The sequence below is a fragment of the Bubalus kerabau genome, chromosome 15 (assembly GCF_029407905.1).
Source record: "Bubalus kerabau isolate K-KA32 ecotype Philippines breed swamp buffalo chromosome 15, PCC_UOA_SB_1v2, whole genome shotgun sequence".
NCBI classification, from domain to species: domain Eukaryota; kingdom Metazoa; phylum Chordata; class Mammalia; order Artiodactyla; family Bovidae; genus Bubalus; species Bubalus kerabau.
The window spans coordinates 77,941,416-77,960,813 of NC_073638.1; the positions used below are offsets into that span (position 1 = coordinate 77,941,416).

The following is a 19,398-nucleotide window of genomic DNA, read 5'->3' on the forward strand; positions in this document are numbered from 1 at the left end:
CGAGTCCCAGCTTCCCTCCTGAGTGTCCTTCTGAACCCCCGCAACTGCCTCCACACCCCCACCCCACCAAAGTCGCAAAGAACATCAGCTGCTACACAGGAAGAAGTGAATCACATGTGACCTACTGTGAGCAAGACCCACTATCAGGGAAGGTCATTTGTCCCCCCCCATCGTCAGGAGAGAGGAATTCTATATACAAGCATTGCCCGTGTGGTTAACACTTGCCATCCCTTTCAACATAAATCCATTCTCTTATGCCATTTTAACCATGTTTAAACTGCATCTCATGTCCCTGGGCCGTCTTTCAAAAGGAATCAGGACTTTGGGACTTCCCCAGTGGTCCAGTAGTTAGGACTCTGTGCTTCCACTGCTGGGGGCCAGGTTCAGTCCCTGGTGGGGGAACCAAGATCCCGCATGCCATATGACACAGCCAAATATTTAAAATAAATTAATCCATAAAAATTCAAAGAGACTGGGCTCCACTTTCCCTCTCTCGGGGCTCAGAGATCCATGGAGGGGTGTTATGGTTGAGTTTCCCCAGCCTGAGGGCTCAGGGCACTCCGGAGGGTATCTGCCCCAACACAAACGGCACCAGAATCTGGATTCTCTGGGGTCTGCAGATTGCTGACCAGAGTTCCCTCACTCCCAGGCTGCCGACCGCCTCTTCTTGCTACTGTTGGAAGCAAAACCCTTAGAGGTTTCATGGCTCATGGTTTTCTGCCTCTCCCCTGCTGTGGGCCAGAGGCCAGCACGACCAGACGCCAGGGTAAGTGGGAGGAGTTCACTTGTCTCAGGGTCCTGCCAGCAGGAATTCCGTGAGCTGCTCTGCTGCTCACGGGAGCTCTGGGGCTTCATTCTTGCTCCTGATCAAGCTGCACTTTACCCTCTTCCAGACACATGAAGCTTCCCGCCTCACATGGCCATGGCAGCCCTTCACTACATGTGTAACCTTGGACAAATGAGTTGACTTCTATGAGCTCCAGTTTCCCAGTCTATAAAATGGGGCATTAGATTCCACTTCTCAAGGTTAACATGCAGAAAATGGCTAGAATATCCAGTGTTGTTGCCCTTGTTAACATCATCATCATCAACATTGGGCTCATAACAGAAAGACTCAATGAGTTTAAGCCTCACTGAAGCATTAAAAAAACAGCCATTTATCGGGTACAGAGAGCTTTTTAATGATTTATTCCTCTAAGAACAACTGAGAATTCGTTCTTTCTATGGATCGTGGCTTCTGGTCAGGCAGTGTCAACTGTCTGGACAACTGGGCAAAGTGTCAACCATCCTGAGGCCTGCAGCATCAGCATTGGTGGGGATCCTTAGTAAACGCACAGTGGATACACGAGAAGAAGGCAGATCAGATGTCGGGGCTGGGGCACATCAGACAAGGTGCACAAAAGATTCTAAAAAACGGGTCCGTGCTGAAAAGGACTGACTTGAGAATAACTAGGTAAATAGGTTTCTTAAGAATGCTGATGGGGTTGGGGGGAGAGGTGTGGGGCGAGAGGGCCACCGGAAAAAAAAAAAGGGTTCAATATACACATATAAAGATGGCTTCCAACTCCCAAGGCCGTGTGCCCGGTACTAAGCAAGCTGATCCTTCGCTGGGGCCAGACACCCAGATGGCCTTCTGGAACCCGGGTTGGTGCCCTGCTGGGAGGCGAAGCAGGGGATGTGGGGAGGGCAGGGGCCTTGGAGGAGGAGGGGGTGGGCGGGGAGGCGAGGCCTGGCCCACCACAGTCCTGCCCCTGGCCCCCTGGGAGCTTCCCTCCTGTGTCCGGCCGCCCGGGCGAAGGGGTTAATGCTATGGCCAACGGGGCGGCCTGGCGGGCCCGGTGGGCTCAGGCCTGGGCTCAGTGGGGCGGGTGGCGCCGCTCGGCCAGACCCCCGCGGCCCAGCACCTCCCCGCTGAACTGGTAGGTGAGCTTCTTCTTGACCTTCTTGACCTCGCCCGTCTTGCCGTAGTTGCGCAGCGCTCGGGCCATCTTCTGGTAGGTCATCTTCTTGCGGTTGCCCTTCTGGATGCCCCAGCGGTGCGCCAGCGCCTCCTTGTGCTTGGACGAGAACTGGAACGTGCCCTTGTCCTTGTCCACCCACCAGATGCTGTCCTTCATGTCGCCGCTGCGCAGCAGGTCCAGCAGGAACTGGTACAGGCGGATCTTCTTCTTGCTGCCTGCGGCCGGAGACAGTCAGCGCCCACGCCAGGGACCCAGCCCGCCTCCCGATGACATGGGACCGCCCCCTCCTTACCTTCCCCGTGGGGTGGTTGCAGGGGCGGGGCTACGGCCAGCGTAGCGCATGCGGAAGCCCACAGCGCACGTGCTCAGACCCGTACGGGGGACAGAAGCCCTCCCACCCCCCACGGAACACACGCGAAGACACGTGTTGGCAAACACACACCCATACGCAAGCACTCTGCTCTGTGGCCAGGCTGCCGCGTCCGCGGGCCTTGATCGGGGTGGGGATGGGGCACAAGGGTGGCCAAGGTCAGGGCTGGTCCCAGGCTGGGTCTCCTACCTGTCTCCCCGTGCAGGAGGCCAGGCCCTGGCTCCAGGCCGTCGGCCTCCCCATCGGACACCTCCAGCGGGGGGCTCTGCCGCTCCCCCTCCTCTTCATCCGAGCTGGGCCGGGCGGGAGACAGCGAGGGGTACGGCAGGCACATCCGGGACAGGTAGGGGACCTGGAAAGGAGGCAGAAGGAGGGTTGGGGTCCCTGAGGAACGGTGCAAAGCTGAAGGCGGCCAGGTAGGGGGGGTTCCGTGGGGTGAGAGAAGAGGGGGTCCTGGGGTGGGGTGGCCAGGGAAGGGCAGAGGGATATGGGAGAAGGCTGGGGACCCTGGAGGTCGGGCTTGTTACGGGGTCAGACGGGGTCCCCACACACAGGGTGCCGGTTGTGGGGACAAAGTGGCTCCTGACACCCCGCCTGTCTCCCTGGTTTGGGCGGAGGGAGGTGCCATGTGGACAGGCAGCTGCCCTGGGGTGAGGGGCTGAGGAGGAGGGTCGGTAAAGGGAGTCAGTGGGGAGATGGAGAGGTCAGCGGATTTCAGGACTCAGTGACTTGGATGCCAGACCCACGAGGAGCCAGTGAACAGGGTGGGGGCACCAGCCCCGGAGTCTCAGAGGGCCCGTGATGAGGCCCCAGGGGGTCAGAAGGACCAGTATGTGTGTGTTGGGGGGGGTGGGGGTGGGAATGGTCTGGGCTCTGTCCTCGGTGGGGTGAGAGCAGATAAGGGGTGTGGGGTCACGCGGTCAGCCGAGGGGTCAGGAGGCAGCCGTTGGGGCTCCGGCCACCGTTGGCGCTGTGGGGCAGGAAGCCCGGTTGAGTAAGAGCCTGTGTCAGCTTCCTGCGGAGCGCCCGCCTCACCACAGGCGCAGGGCAGGCCCGGGCGGGGCCCGGCCGGGGCGGGGCGGCCCTGCAGGCACGCACCTGGTGACTGAGGCTGGCGTGGGGAGGAGCCATGGAGCTGTCGAGCACGTGCATCTGCTCCAGCTCCATGTGGCGGTAGAGCTGCTGCAGTTGTGGGGGCTGGACGCTCTGCAGCTCCGTGAAGTGGTTCTCGGCGAAGCTCTCGAACTCGCTGTGCACGTGGTGCGGATGGAAGTCCCAGTAATGGTCTGCGGGCCAAAGCAGGAGGGGCTTATGATTGTATAAAATATTATATGAACAATAATAGTATATATTATATATAATTATATATAACAACAATATATAATATATATAACAATAATAGCATATATAAAAATAATAGCACCAGGCCGTGTTCCCTATCATAATCACCACCGCCATTCTGGACTGCAGATTGGCATTAATCGTAGCACCGCCCACCGTGCTATTTTCCGACCCCCAATTCCACAGATGGGTCTTCCCCAGGTAGCTCAAAAGGTAAAGAATCTGCCTGCAATGTGGGAGACCTGGTTTCGACTCCTGGGTCGGGAAGATCTCCTGGAGGAGGGCATGGCAACCCACTGCAGTATTCTTGCCTGGAGAATCCCATGAACAGAGGAGCCTGGCGGGCTGCGGTCCATGGGGTCGCAGAGAGTCAGGTACGACTGAGGGACTTTAGAATACTCAGAATATGCTATGGATGAGGACACTGAGGCTTGGAGAGGCTACATGACCCGCCCCCAGTCAAAGGCCGCGTTGGAAGCAAAGCCTTTGTTCTCAACAACCAGTCTACCCTGCCTCCCATGCCCATCACAAGGATGCTGGCTCTTGAGCCAGAGTCCAAATCCGGGCCGTTTCCTTTCTGTGTGGCCTCAGGCACATGCATTGACCCCTCTGTCAAACAGGAATCCTAGAAACTAGGAGGACCCACGCAAGTTCACATTTGTAAAACCCCCTAGCCCCAGAGGCTGCACTCGGGAGTGTGTGGAGTCGCTTCTCCTCCCCTTCAGACGCAGCAGGGGTTCCTGAGCTGACTGGCTGCCCGCAGTCACAGCTCACTGCCCCGTCACACGGCTGAGGTGTGACTGCAGAGTCACAGGGCTGACATTCCTCAGCCGAGCCCCTCCAAGGCCATGTCCTTGGGGAGCTGCACCTGAGTCCCAGGGAGGTCGCCGCGGCACCTGAGGCTTTCCCGGAAAGCCCCTGGTGGGTGCTTTCAGAGCCTGTGGTAGGGTGGATTTGAGTTTGGGGAACAGCTCCGTGCCACTGGGAGCCCTGCCTGGGCCTGGAGCCGGTCTTCAACGTGGTTACTCTGGGCACCTTTTCCAGGAACAAAAACCACCACACGTCTGAGGACTTCCTGGGTACAACTTGGAGTCCAAAAGAAGATGTGACAAAGTGATGAGGAATTTTTCTCATGTCACCCAGAGAAGGAGTGTACAGGATGCTCAGACAGGCCACCATCTCCGGGACTGGCACAGGGCCCTGCAGGGGGACCGTCACCAACTGCCTGTGCGTGTCTCTGTGTGTCTGTCTGTCTCCCCCCTCTCTTTCTCTCTCACAAACACATCTCTGCTCACCCATCCCTGAGAAATGACACGTGTTGTCTTGGCTCTGCACTGGCTTTCAGAAGACTCACTCATTTTCCAATCCTCCTCTGTGGTGGCTTTGCCTTGTGACCCTGAGCAAAACATTTTATCTCCCTGAGCCTCTGATTCTGCAAAAGTCAGAGACCCAGCTGGGCGGTTACTGAGGTCCAATTCACATGTGGAATTGTTTGAACCCACAGTCCAGACTCCCACATCCGTGAAGCTGCATGGCATAGGGGAGCTAACTGGGGCAGAGCTGGGTTTGAATGCTGGCTCTGCCACTCACCCTGGAGTGACATTGGGCAGGTTGTTCTGCTTCTCTATGCCTGTTGCCTCCGCTGTGAGATGGGGTTAATAACTACACCCAGCGCATGTCATAGCCTTGCTGTGAGGATTAAATGAGCTAATGCTTGCAAGGCACTTCGAATGGAACCTGGCACGAAGTAAGACTCAATAAACATTAACTATTATCATTCCAGGCTTCCCAGGTGGCTCAGTGGTAAAGAATCTGCCTGTGTAGGAGGAGTTGCAGGAAACACAGGTTCAATCCCTGGGTTGAGAAGATCCCTTGGAAGGAAATGGCAACCCACTCCAATATCCTTGCCTGGAGAATCCCATGGACAGAGGACCTGGTTTGTTACAGTCCATGGGGTTGCAAAGAGTCGGACACATGAGTGACTGAGCACACACACACACCTGTTATCCTTATAATGATAATTATTATGAATGTTTAATGCTGTCTTTAGAGAGCCTAAATCAGCACCTGAGCAAACAGCAGATACTTTAATACTTATCAATTCCTCATCTTCCCCTGCTCTCTGCCACCTTAGTCCATGGCCCAGAGAAGTAGTTTGAGGGATCCTGGCTGTCTCTTTCTCCCAGAAGCTCAAGTTGGGACCCCAAGGTTGCACCAAGGGCAGAGGACTGTTTTTTTTTCACCTTCATATTCCCAGTGCCTGGATGCAGTAGGTGTCTTGATGCTTTTGAACTGTGGTGTTGGAGGAGACTCTTGAGAGTCCCGTGGACTGCAAGGAGATCCAACCAGTCCATCCTAAAGGAAATCAGTCCTGAATAATCATTGGAAGGACTGATGCTGAAGCTGAAACTCCAATACTTTGGCCACCTGATGTGAAGAACTGACTCATCTGAAAAGACCCTGATGCTGGGAAAGATTGAAGGTGGGAGGAGAAGGGACGACAGAGGATGAGATGGTTGAATGGCATCACCAACTCAATGGACATGAGTTTGAGTAAGCTCCAGGAGTTGGGGATGGACAGGGAGGCCAGGTGTGCTGCAGTCCATGGGGTTGCAAAGAGTTGGACACGACTGAGCAACTGAACTGGACTGAACTGCAATGCAGTAAGCACTGAACAAGCATTTCCTGAGTGAATGCATGAATCCTAGCTTCTTAAGAACTCTGACTCTCCTCCACCAAATTATCCAAATCTGAAGGGAAAACAAAACAAAATGACACTTATTTTGTACTTTCATCTTGCCTTGCATTAATAAGATCCAGAAATTCTCCCCTTGCTGAGAGAGAGTTGGCTCCTTGGGGCTCTGGGGTGCTTGAGTGGATCCAGTTTCCTTTCAGCTGTAGATCTGCCCTGGAGCCCCACTCCAGGCCCTTCCCATTTTGCCTTCTCCTGCCTAGGCCGAGGTGCTCAGATTTTCATAGAATGCCTTATCCTGCCCGTGCATGCATGCCAAGTCCCTTCAGTGGTGTCCGACTCTTTGCCACCCCATGGACTGTAGCCAGCCAGGCTCCTCCATTTCAGGGATTCTCCAGGCAAGAATACTGGAGTGGGTTGCCATGCCCTTCTCCAGGGGAACTTCCTGATCTTTATAGAATGCCTTATCCTCCCCCTCAAATCTTCACACCTACTCCAGGTCTTTTTTGGTTTTTTGGTTTTTTTTTTGGAGGGGGCGGGTTTTGGCCGTGCCGTGTGGCATGTGCAGTCTTAGTTCCCCTTAGATCCTACCAGGGATCAGACCCGTGCCACCTGCATTGGAAGCACAGAGTCTCAATCACTTGACCTCCAGGGAAGTACCCCCTACTCAGTTCTGGCTTGAGGGCTCTGAGTTCTCTCTCTCTAGGTCCCCACCTCTGTCCCAGCTCCACATGAGACCCATGGGCTTGTTCTGGTGGTCCCAGCTTAAGGCCAGCACTTCCCACAGCAGGTCTCAGCACCCCCCCGATTCGAGTCACTTTGGGGGCCAGAAAAGCTTGCAGATTTGGGGCCCATCGGAGACCCATGCGATCTGCAGCGCCGGAAGGAGACGGGTGAGTCTGGCCTTTCACAGCACCCTGCAGAGGTTCGTTTGCTCACTGAGGCTCAGGAACCCTGCCCCAGGGTTGCTGAAACCTGCAACAGAGACTCTTGGGCTACAATTAAGGTTTCAAAAGGCCCAACAGAAACCTTTCCTCCACCCTTGATTTTGAGTGCTCGTGCAGTTATATAATAAACACTGGTAGGCAGAGATGAGTCGTCTGAAGGAACATCATGCCACGAGTCCATCCTTATGCAAAGGTCAGCACTCTGGGCTCTTTGGACCTTATTCCTAGATGACTGCCCAGGAATGCTTTGCTAAATCCCTGCTTGTCACTTTGAGAGGTCACCCAGACTCTCCTGCAACTTATGTCCCCTTAGTATGACTTTCTGCTCCTCAAAAGGACATAGTGTCAGGACTTCCCTGGTGGTCCAGTGGCTAAGACTCTGCGCTTCCGATACAAGGGGCCAGAGTTTAATCCCTGGTCAGGCAACTAGATCTCACAGGCTACAGCTAAGACTTTGAATGCTGCAACTAAAAGAAAAAAGATCCCGCATGCCACAATTGGATTAAAAAAAAAAAAAAGACCAGGCATGAAGCAATGAAGATCAAAGTTCTGTGTGCTACACCTAAGACCAGGTGCAGCCAATAAATAAATATGAAAAATTACAATACAGAGTATAGCGTCATTCGCATATCCAGAGAGAGCTCTGGACCTTCCCTTCTGGAACCTGTAGGGCATTCAACACGCGCTAGGCTTCAGTCAATATTTGGTTAAATGACCAGTGGAAGCTTACTTTTAACGTGTTTTTTATGTACCAGGCACAGTCCTAAGTACTTAATCCACATTATGTCACTCAGTCCTCACCATAGCTCTGACAAAGTGGCCACTATGGTCTGATCTTCCTTTTGCATATGAGGAAGCTATGACTCAGAGACATAAAGTCCCTTTGCCCACAGATAGTCATTGGTAGAGTCAGGATCCAAACCCACCTGTGTATGACTCCAGGGACTAAACTCTTACCCCTATGCCATACCTCCACTGAGGACCAAGACAGCCAGTGAAGGCTTTAAGCAAGACGCATGGTGACAGAATTTATGGACTGCTACTATCCATCTGTCTGTCTACCATCATTTACCCCTCAGTCATTATTCATCATCTATCCATCATCCATCCACCATCCAGCATCATCCATCTGTTATCCATCCATCCATCTATCCATCCATCATCCAAATATCAGCTATCCATCATTGACTCATTCATCATCCATCATTTAACCCACCCATCGATCCATTTATCCACCCATCCATCACTGAACCTTTATTCATCCAGCCAGCAATGACCCATTCATCAACATCTTTGACTTCCACCCTCTAAACCAGCTTCCAGTCTGGAACCAAAGTCCTACCCACACATCCTTATTGCTACTCAGTTTTTTGTGTCACTAACACCTAGATGTCACTAGGACAAAAATAAAATGATATTCAAAACAATCCCCCCACACACACACAAAATGCAAGCCTTAAGTGTCATTCAGTTGACCTTATCTCCTTCAAGCAGAAACCCCAGCCTGAAGCCATGGCTCTCACCAGGAGAGGAGAAGTAAGATCAAGACCAAGAAGGAAAATGAGGAATTAAGAAAGCAAGGAATGAGGAAAAAAAAAAACCTTTGCAGGAAATCACAGACTACTGGACAAGGGCTCCTTAATCCCAGCCCTCCTGCAAATTATTCAAACATGGAAACTGAGGTCCCAGCAAGCAGAGAGCTCCAGGTCTCACGATCCTTATTATTTCTTACACTGTATCCTAATTATTACGATTTTAGTTCTTTCCTTTGTTAAAAAAGATAAATCTGGCAGGGCCTGTGTTTTATTCATCCTACAGCACCTGGCAATGTCCCTGGGATGGGAGCAAGGTTTGGTAGGGGAAGTAAGGACACTTCGGAAGGTGAATGAAATGAATGGATGATTAGAAGCCTCTGAATAAACTGTGGTATGTGAATAATAATAAACTGTGAATCTGTGGGATGAAAAGATGAAAACTGTATAGACAGGTGGAATGATGGAGAGAATGGTCATACTTTGGAACTCTATTTCCTCCATCAATCCCACTGCAAACAGCATTAGCATGGCTATTATCTAAAAACAGAACAACCCGGGCCGACTGTATAACGCAGGGAACTACATTCACTATACTGTAATAACAGAATGAAAGAGAATCTGAAAAAGAATACGTATATACATGTATATATACATATACATAATCAGTGAGTCATTTTGCTGAACACATGACATTGTAAATTAACTATACTTCATTTTTTTAATGGTTAAAAAGGCAGAAAATTACGAATTTTGGCAAGGATGTGGAGCAGTGGAATTCTTGTACACTGTCGGTAGGAGAGTACAATGGTGCAACCGCTAAGGAAAAACAGCATGCTTGGTCCTCAAACAATTAAAAATAGAATTATCTTACAACCCAGCAACTCTACTTCTGGGCATATAGTCTCAAAGAACTGGAAGCAGGATCTTCAAAGAGGTATTTTAACACCTATGTTCACAGCAGCGTTATTCACAGCAACCAAAAGACAGAAGCAACCCACGTGTCCATCAACAGATGAATGGGCAAACAGAATGTAGTATATCCACACAACGGAATAATACTCAGCTTCAAAAAGGAAGGAATTCTGATGTACACGGCAACACGGATGAATCTGCAGGTTTTATATGTTAAATAAAAGAAGCCAGTCACAAAAAGAGAAATACTGCATGATTCCACTAAGATGAGGTACTTAGTGCCATCAAAGTCATAGGAATGGAAAGTAGAATGGTGCTTGCCGGGGGCTGAGGGGAGGGGGCAATGGGAGGCACTGTTTAGTTGGTCCAGAATGCCAGTTTCGCAAGATGAACAGAGTTCTGGAGCTGGATGGTAAGGGGATGGTAGCACAGCAACATGTCCCTGAGCCGCTGAACTATACATGTGCAGATGGTTAAGATAGTACGTGTTATACTGTGTACATTTTAATCCCAACTTAAAAATAATAAACAGCAAATTCTATGAGCCCTACCTTGAGAATCTATCCTGAATCTGTCTGCTCCTTTTTGTCTGTCTCGCCACCACCCTTGGCCAAGTCACCGTCATCTCGTGTCTGGATTATTCCAGTGGTTTCCTCCCGGGCTTCCCCCCTGTTCCTACTCTTGCCTCCTCTCCAGCTATTCTCTACCCAGAAATTAGAGTGATTTAAAAAAAAACCAACGTATTCAGTGGAACCACTAGGTGTTGGGAGAAGACACTAAAAACTTCCAGAGAGATAAAACAAAACTAAACAGGAAAAAAATTAAACAAAACCCCAAAATGGTTACATTCAAAAAAGAGGATATGGAATGACATCAGATTTCCTAAGAAAAACTCTAGTAACCTGAAGACAGTAGAGAAATGCTTTCAGTTTCAATGAGAAAAAAAAAATTTTTTTTCAACTTAGACTTCTATACACAGCCAAACTACTGTTAATCAGGTGAGACCATAAAGACAGCAGGTAACACAAACAGCAATAAAACCTTACCTCCCAGACATCCTCTCTTAGGAGAGCATAATGCTATGAGTAACAGATCCTTACATAATTTTCACTTTCTAAGCCTCTTATATGGAGTAGCTCACTCCATCCTTAGGACAGTCCTGTGAAGTAGGTCTCATGAGTGAGAAGCTGAGGCCCAGAGGGGTGAGACATCTTCCCTGTGGCCACCCCACCCGATAACGGGGAGATGGGGCGTGACTCCCAGCAGCCTGGCTGCGGGGTGGGGGCCTACGTCACTGCTGCTCAGCCCTCACACACAGCGATGAGAAAGTACAGGTAATCAAAGTACGCAGCGTGGCTCAACTGTGGGCGATGTTCACATGGTCCAAACAATGGAAAATTCAGATGTCAATTTAACAAACTTAGAACACAGACAAAGGGACTTCCCTGGTGGTCTAGTGGGTAAGACTTCATGCTCCCAATGTAGGGGACCAGGCTTGAATTCCTGATCAGGGCACTAAAAGCCCGCATGACGTGAATGTTGAGTGTTAGTTGTTAGGCCGTATCTGACTCTTTGTGACCCCATGGAAAGTAGCCCACCAGGCTCCTCTGTCCATGGAATTCTCCAGGCAAGAATACTGGACTGGGTAGCCATTCCCTTCTCCAGGGGATGTTTCTGACCCAGGGATCCAACCCAGGTCTACCACATTGCAGACAGATTCTTTACCCTCTGAGCCACCAGGGAAGCCCCCACAGGTGGGACATGGCCAAAAAGTGAAAAAAAATTATTGAAAATAGAATACAGAGGAAGACAAATGCTGTATGATCTCACTTATATGTGGAATCTTTAAAAAAAAATAACAATTCAGAAAAGGAGGTCAGATTGGTGGTTGCCAGAAGCAGTGAGAGATGGGGGAGATTGGGTGCCGGCGGTCTAAAGTGCAAACTTTCAGCTGTGAGATAAATAAGTCCTGGGGATGCTAGGCACAGAATGACTAGGGCTAACTGCTATATGGTAACTTCGAAAGCTAAGAGTAGCTCCTGAAAGTTCTTATCACAAGGGGAAAAACTTTTTGTAACTGTATGAGGAGATGGATATTAACTAAACTTATGTGGTAATCATTTCCCAATGTATAGGTGTGTGGAGTCATTAGCTGTTACACCTTAAACTCATACACTTATGTTGTATATCATAACAGCAATAAAATGAAGAAAAGGGGGAAAGTTACTGTAACTATTTTGGTATGTGTGAAGAAGTATGTGTGTGTGCTATAAATAACTAGAAAGTCAAATACTCATCTTTCATAGTACAATAGATTTCTCTAAGTAAAAAAATCAAGCTAGATTCATCTCCACCTGGCATATAGAAAGTCCTCAATAAATGTTGGTGAATTAATAAATAAATGCTGTTCTAAGTCTCTATTTCAAACTTTCATGTATATACTTCCATTGCCCTGTAATAGAAAGACTGGAAAAATAGCTTTTAACTATCTCTGATGTGCTGGATAGGCCATAGGGAAAAAACTCTGATAAATTTATGTAAAAAGTAGCAGATTGCAGAACAGCATGATACTGCAGTTCATTTCTGAATGGATAGGATATGTGTGGATGTATACACTTACAAACATGCAGGATTATACACCTCAAATAAGTATCTGCTGGAATAGACCAAGATGGCTATTGGTGCGGGGTGAGAATGAGAAGCAGGTAAATAATATTTTCCTTCATACACTGCTGTATTTTAAAATTGTTTGCAACGGGTATTTCTTGTTTGAATAATTAAAATTAAACATCTATAATTTCTCTGGATATTTACCAGACACACACACACACAAGGTTACTCAGATCGTGTCATTTCTTTGCTCAGCCCCCTCCAGTGGCTTCCCGTTAGGCGTGGGAACCACGACAAGCTCCTGCTGCCGTCCTCGGGCCTGTGCAGTGCTCCCCTGCAGACCGGCCTCCCTTCCTGTCCTTTCTGCTTCCCGGGCTCCCTGCCCACCCTGGTCCCCACCCAGGTCCGTCCTGCTCTTGCACCTGCTATTCCCACTCCTAGAACACTTGTGCCTCCCTGTCTGCATTCGTGTGCCTCCAGGGCACTCAGATTTCCGCCCGAGGGCCTCACCCAGGGGCCGTTCGCCCCTGGAGCTCTGTCCTGCGGGCATACCCCTGGCAGCTTAAACCTGACATCTGTACCCAGAGATGCTGTCTGTGGCGAGTCCTTCTTTAGGGCCCTTGCATGCAGATGGCAGAGCCTGACTCACGGTACTCTGCTTTCTACAGGACGTCTTTAGAGCATGTCTGCTAATTCAGCTGTTCCCCGTCTCTCTCCCTCACTGGACTGTAAGCTCCACGAGGGCAGTGGCCTTGCCCGGCCTGCTCCTTGTGGCAAATCCAGCGCCTAGAACAGGGTCAGGTCCACAGCATGTAATCAGGGGCTATTTGGCAGATGGACAAGAGAGGGGATGAGTGGACAAGTGGACTGGACAACAAGCGTTGGAAGGACAGGTGGCTGAGGGGGAGCTGGGTGGATGGCAGGGAGCGGACGGCTAGGTGAATGGCGGACTGGCCGGCTGTCTGCTGGGTCATCGGGAAATGAACCTGTTGATGTCACAGAACCTTCTGTGCTTCTCCACTCCCTGTCGACCTGCTGGCTTTCTCTACAGTGCTCACTCCATCAGCCAGCCCCAGGCCTACTTGGTTTCTAGAGTATATAAATAGCACCCCTGTATTATAGAAAGGGAGAATGCAGCTTCGGTAGACCCAAAGGAAAGGCACCCAGACCCAGGGAGACTGAGAAGGGGTCAGGCCAGGGGAGAAACGATCCCAGATGCTAGCTAGAAGGGGTCAGAGGCCTCCCTGAGCTTGCAAGGACCTGAGCGGACCTGCTGCCTGGAGCCACCAGGGGGCGCCAGTCCTCAAGCAGGGACCTGCTTAGGTCCCAGACTCTGGGCAGAAGCAGGTGTAGGGCTGGTGTGGAGTCAGGGAGAGTCAGCCCCCGACCCTGGCAGTGGGAGCTGGAGGTAGAGCTGGAGAAGGGAGACTCTTTAAACCATCTCTGGATTTTCCCCAGAAAGAATGCATTTCTTGTAGAAGTATAAAATTTAAAAGTATGGGGATGGGAGGGAAAGGATGTTTTTAAAGTCTTTCTAGTCCTCAAGTTTTGAAAGGAGCCTGTGTGTTTCCAGATATGTCCTCGAAGGATGTCCACCCCTTACTCCCAAGATACGGTTTCCAGTTGTAGTCTTTAGAATGGATGTCAGGTGTGAGTTCCAGGCAAAACTGTTTGCAGGCTTTGCCATCTGGATGTGAGGGCCCTAAATAAGGACTCGCCACATATAGCATCTCTAGGTACAGACATCAGGCTTAAACTGCCAGAGGTGTGCCAGCAGAATGAAGCCCCAGGTGTGAGCGGCCCCCAGGTGAGGCCCTCGGGTGAAACCTTCCTTGGCTGTGGCAGAGCATGCCTGTCCCTGTGGGGTTGCAGACACCCTGCTGTCTGGCTTGCCTAGGCCTCCAGACCCCCTAAAGAATCCCTCAGTGAAGACCCAGTAACTGGGCCACCTCGCCTTTGGTTCAGAGATATTCCATCAATACGCCGAGATCTACCACCGGTGACCTCTCTTAGCCCCCAGCCCAGGTCCCAGACACTGAAGGTCTCTCTCCCTTCCCCTGAATTTGCTTCAGGATTGACCTGGGCTTTGGGGTGGGGGGCAGTTAGACCCAGATAGAAAAAAGCCCTGGCCCAGGTCCCATCCTCACCGCCCTCCCCCTCCAGCAGACACGGTTTCAGCCCCTGCTGAATGAACAGCTCTCAAGTGGGAGCGGTTCTGCCCCGCCGCCCCCACAGCCAGGGGACATTTGGCAGCTCTGGAGACATTTTTGGTTGTCATGATTGGCAGGAATGCTGGCAAATACCCTACAAGGCACAATTCAGACCTCACAGCATAGAAGTATCCAGCCCAAACGTCAATAGACAAACGCTGTTAGTCACACACAGCAGGGCCTGGGGCTGCACCAATGGAGTTCAGGGTCACGGGCAGTAACAAGAATGGAGAGGAAGATGGGGGGTTGGGGGAGGAGAAGACCCAGGGTTCGATCCCTGGGTCGGGAAGATCCCCTGGAGGAGGAAATGGCAACCCACTCCAGTATTCTTGCCTAGAGAATCCCCAGAACAGAGGAGCACAGCGGACTACAGTTCCATGGGGCCGCAAAGAGTTGGACATGAATGAGCGACTAAGGAAGCCAAAAAAAAATGAGAAAGCACTGGACCTGGAGCAGACAGAGCTGGGTCCCAGCGACCAGTTGCGCCTCCTTGTACAAGTCCCGTAGCCTCTCCGCCTGTTTCGTCAGGTATAAACAGGCCAAAAGGATTGGATGAGAAGATAAAACAGGGAAGAAGCTCACCATGCCTGCACACCAAGGCTGCTCCAGAAATGCGCACTGGGGGTGTGGGATATTGATGGGGAGCAGGAGCATGGGGATTTAGGGTAGGGAATTCATGTCCCTGAGAGCTAACTGGATCCGATCCTCGGGATTCCAAAGAAGCCTCAGGAAGGGTATGCTTTTCCCTCCCCAGAACGCAGTGCGCTGAGGCCAGGCCAGGCTGGGGAAGTCAGGGCAGGGCGGGGCCCGCTACTCACCGCTGTGGCTTTCTCCATCACTGCTGAGATAGGGGTAATATTCGTGCGTTTGGCGTTGGTAGAGATCCGTGTCATAGGGAACTAGGTCTTCCGATGGCTGCTGAGAGAGGAGGGGGTCAGAACTCGGAGTGCAGCGGGGAGACCCCAGCCAGGTTGGCAGAACCCCCCCCAGGATTTTGGGTCCACACTGAGCCCCTTTATCAGGCTTACAGCCCTCTCTCTGCTTGCAGCTGGGAGAGGCCATGCAGAGCGCAAGCGGGGGACCCAGGGGTGCAAGGGCCTCGGCTCTGGCAGAAAGGGGGTGACAGAGACCCTGGGGGTCAGAGGTCAAAATAAGACAGGTCTGAGGGGACAGCCCAGCAGCTCCCCTGGCCACCTTACACTTGCGCTCCACTGCATGCCCAGGTCCCAGCCTCACACACTCACCCACTCACGGTCACACCGACGTGCCTGCACCACCCCCCACACACACATCCACTCACAGCCCTCACACTCACCCCGGGCACACATGCCAGTACACACCCGCCTGTAGGCGCTCGCAGAGTCCCTGGGGTTGACACGCGAATCCACCCCCTCGCCCCCAAGTGCACTGACACACACACTCACGCCTGTGTCCTTGCTCAGTCACTCATGTTCCTGCACGCCCATCGCCTGCACACAGGCTTGTCCTCCTGCCGTAGCCCCCCAGGCCCCCAGGCTCTCTGGCTGCCCGATGTCCAGGTCCCAGGCCAGCTCAGGGCCCCCACCCCCACACTGGCTGTTCACACCGATGGGCTTTATAGGACTCACCCTGCGCAACGCTGGGGCCATGGCTATGGGGGCCTGTCCCTCCTCTCCTTTCCTCCGGGGACACTCCCTGGTCCCCCCTCCCTCCGTCTCCCCATCCCTCTCCCCCCCACCCCACGCCCTGGCCAGGCACTGGGACATGCACCCACAGGCTTCCCAACAGTCACCAGGCCTCTCCCCACCCCCACGCGTGTGCCCAAGGATTGCACAACCGCCACCCAGGCCCTCAGGGCTTGGTTTGGGGGCCAGAGCTGCCTCGGGAGCCCACCCTCCCAGGACCCACTCCGCGTCGCACCTTGACTGGGCCAGGGGGCTCGGGGGGCTCGCGTGGAGCCCAGAAGGACATGTCTCCCGCTCAGCTCTAGCTGGGGTTCAGGGATTGAGAGGTCAAGGGTCAGAGACAGGGTGGCCGGGCCCCCGGGGCCTCTGGCTGTCTTGAGGCAGAGTGCGCTCTTCCTGGGACCACCCCCCCCGTCACCCTCTGCCTGTCCCCCCCCATCTTCTAGGTGCCAGGTGGGGGGGTGGGCGGCCAGGGCCAGGTCAGAGGCTGGCTGGCTTGTCCCATCTGTGGCGGCCCTACGTGGAGCCCGGCGCTGGGTCTGCAAACAGCACAGCCCTACAGAAGGGTGTCAAGCTGGGGTGCCTCCCTGGGGCTCCGGGGCCTGCCTGGGGTGGGGTGGCCGGGGGTAGGGGGAAGGGAGCTGCCTCCAGGCCGGGAAAGCTGAGTCAGATGGGCAGGCCCGGCCAAGCCCTTCCCAGTTACCCCCAGGGCTCCCCGTCCCCAGCTGAGTGGGGAAGGGGGTGAGGAAAGGGAGAGGGGTCCTCTCAGAGGGGACGGGTGGTGTGACACCTGCCGGAGGCTGCAACTGTCAGTGAGGGCGGGAGCGGAGGGGCTGTGCCCCAGACGGCCGCCCTGCCGACCCTGGGGTCCCCTGGGACACCCGCTTCTTCACCTCCGGCCTCAGCCGCTGCCCTCACTCCCGTCTCTCCTTGGACGAGGTCCTCCCCCAGCCCCAATCTCAGCCCCAGGAAGGCGCTGCCCTCCTCTCCGCAGTCCCAGCCCCAGCTGCCCGGCCAGTCTCTGCTCCCCTTGCTGTCCCGGCCCCTGCCTCTGCCTCCACCACTCAGGGCCCAAGGCCCAGACCTCTCGGGTCAACAGGCACGTCCTCTGAGCCTGGTGGCGGGGACCCAGGTTTAAGGCAGCCTCGGTCTCCAGAAGCACCCAGTCTAGGGCCCGAGACCTCCGGCCTCTTGCCTCCTGCCCTCCAGCCCTTCACTGTCCCAGGGACCGGCTTCCCTCCACGCCAGCCTTCCCAGCTCCTCCACCACCAGCTTCCCGCTGCCCTCGCCACCCTCAGCCCGGCCCCCCCACCAGGCCCATGGAACCCCGGCTGCCACCCAAGCCCCATCTATAAATAACCGTTCAGGCCCCATCGATCACAGCCCCACCGTGGGCCCGGCCCTCAGCCCGCCGGGGCGTGCTTGCTCCAAGGAGGCCGATGGCCCTCTTGCTTGGGTCTCAGGCCCTGGGGCTCCAGGGAGGAAACACCAACTTCCCACTGATAGGGAAAGGCAGGCGGCGGGCTGGCGGGCAGGTGGCGGGCATCCGAGGGCCGCGGGCTGGGCTGGTGGAGGAGTCCCGATACTCACAGGGGGGACGAGGGGAAACCCTTCCATTTTGCACGCCTGTAACATCCAGCCGAGCTCCGAGCCGGTCAGGTCCCCTGCCTCGGTGGGGGCCAGTGCAGAGCCCCTGGGGATGGGGCGCCCCGTCGGGGGGTGTGGGGGGGGGCTGGACCGCTTCGGGGCGGGTGCAGGGCTCAGGCCTGCCCCTTGAGCTACAGGAGCCCTGGGTGAGCCCCCTCCCTTGACATTGCAGGGCCAGCGCAAGTTCCTGATTTTATCGAAGGCCTGCCGCTGGGAGATAGTCCCCTTGGGGTGACATCACCACCCCAGCCCGTTTGCATAAATCTCTTGCGCTACAGGAAGTCTCTGGCCGGCTGGGGCAGGTGGTGCTCCAGGGGCTGGCCTGGGAGGCTGAGGGGGCCAGGCCCCCTGCCCAGAGGAAGCCAGGACTGTGAGGGGCGGCCTTGAGGCCTAGGGTGGGGCGGGAGAATGGGAGGGCGGAAGGCTGGCTGCACCACCACGAGGAGGGCCTTGCTGCCCCCCGGGGTCTGCGGAGTCTCTTTCACCCCAAACCCCGCAGATGCCTACTACTTTTGAGACCCCCCACGTGGCCAACAGTCACTTCCTTGGGGGATCGGAGCTGGTAAGGGTGTCCTCTTGGGGCCTCCACACTCTGGGGTCAGCCTGGCTAGCTGAGGGCTCTGGTCCGGCTAACTGCCAGGCCTGGCTCTTCCTGGGCCCCTAGGCCCCCAGCCCTTGTCTTACGCAGCCTGGGGCTGGGCCCTGGGGCCTGGTCTTCAGCATGGTGCTGGTTTCTCTTTCGTTCCACCAGCTTAATTTCCACCAGAAGGATTCTTACACCCTCCCCTCCCAGCTTCCTAAGGATCACCATGCCTTCCATATCTCTGTTCCCAGCCCAGATTTCTCAGTTTCCCCACCCCTTACCAATGCCTGACTGTCAATCGAGTCTTCCTAGTTTACAAACTTTGCTTGTCTGTCCATCCATTCATCTATTTTCCCATCCATTTACTTCTCTGTTTTGTCAATCCATCTGTTCACCCATCAAGCCAGCCATACATTTGTCTTTCGGTTTAATCCAGCTCTTCATTCATCCATTAATCTGTTAGTCTATTATCCATCCACCCATTTGTTTATCTTCTCATCCACTGAGCCATCTATACGTTCATTTATCAGCCCATCCATTTCTTACTCATCCACATTTCCATCTGTGTATCCATTGCATGTCCAGCTGTCAGTCTGATCATTCATTGGTCCATTCATTCATCTAGCCATCCATCCATTTATGCATTCTACCATATCAGCTGAGTTCTAGGCTTCATGCCCATACGATATGGCTCAGATGGTAAAGCGTCTGCCTGCAATGTGGGAGACCTGGGTTCAGTCCCTGGGTTGGGAAGATTCCCTGGAGAAGGAAATGGCAACCCACTCCATCACTCTTGCCTGGGAAATCCCATGGACACAGGCGAGTGGCAGGCTACAGTCCATGGGGTTGCAAAGAGTCAGACACAACTGACTGGCTAACACACACAGGGCTTATGCTCAGTCCTGGGGAAAGAGAAAGGTACTGGA

At 53.5% G+C, this 19,398-nt stretch overlaps 1 protein-coding gene across 1 annotated transcript; it reads right to left on the reverse strand.

Annotated features, from left to right (window-relative positions):
- Nucleotides 1–701: 701 nt before the first annotated feature.
- Nucleotides 702–17,996, reverse strand: SPI1 (Spi-1 proto-oncogene). Its single transcript, XM_055547855.1, has 5 exons — nucleotides 17,833–17,996; nucleotides 15,397–15,493; nucleotides 3,430–3,617; nucleotides 2,521–2,683; nucleotides 702–2,176 (listed from the first exon to the last, which is right to left on the reverse strand). The coding sequence occupies exons 1-5, from the start codon at nucleotides 17,875–17,877 to the stop codon at nucleotides 1,857–1,859; spliced, it is 813 nt and encodes a 270-aa protein (XP_055403830.1). The 5' UTR covers nucleotides 17,878–17,996; the 3' UTR covers nucleotides 702–1,856.
- Nucleotides 17,997–19,398: the final 1,402 nt, after the last annotated feature.

Coding starts and splice junctions, on each gene's coding strand:
- SPI1 (XM_055547855.1), bottom strand. CDS start 17,877: ATGTTACAGGCGTGCAAAATGGAAGGGTTTCCCCTCGTCCCCCCT. Junction 3,618..15,396: donor TGATGGAGAAAGCCACAGCG/GTGAGTAGCGGG, acceptor TTTGGCCCGCAG/ACCATTACTGGGACTTCCAT. Junction 2,177..2,520: donor CCTCCTGCACGGGGAGACAG/GTAGGAGACCCA, acceptor CTCCGGCCGCAG/GCAGCAAGAAGAAGATCCGC.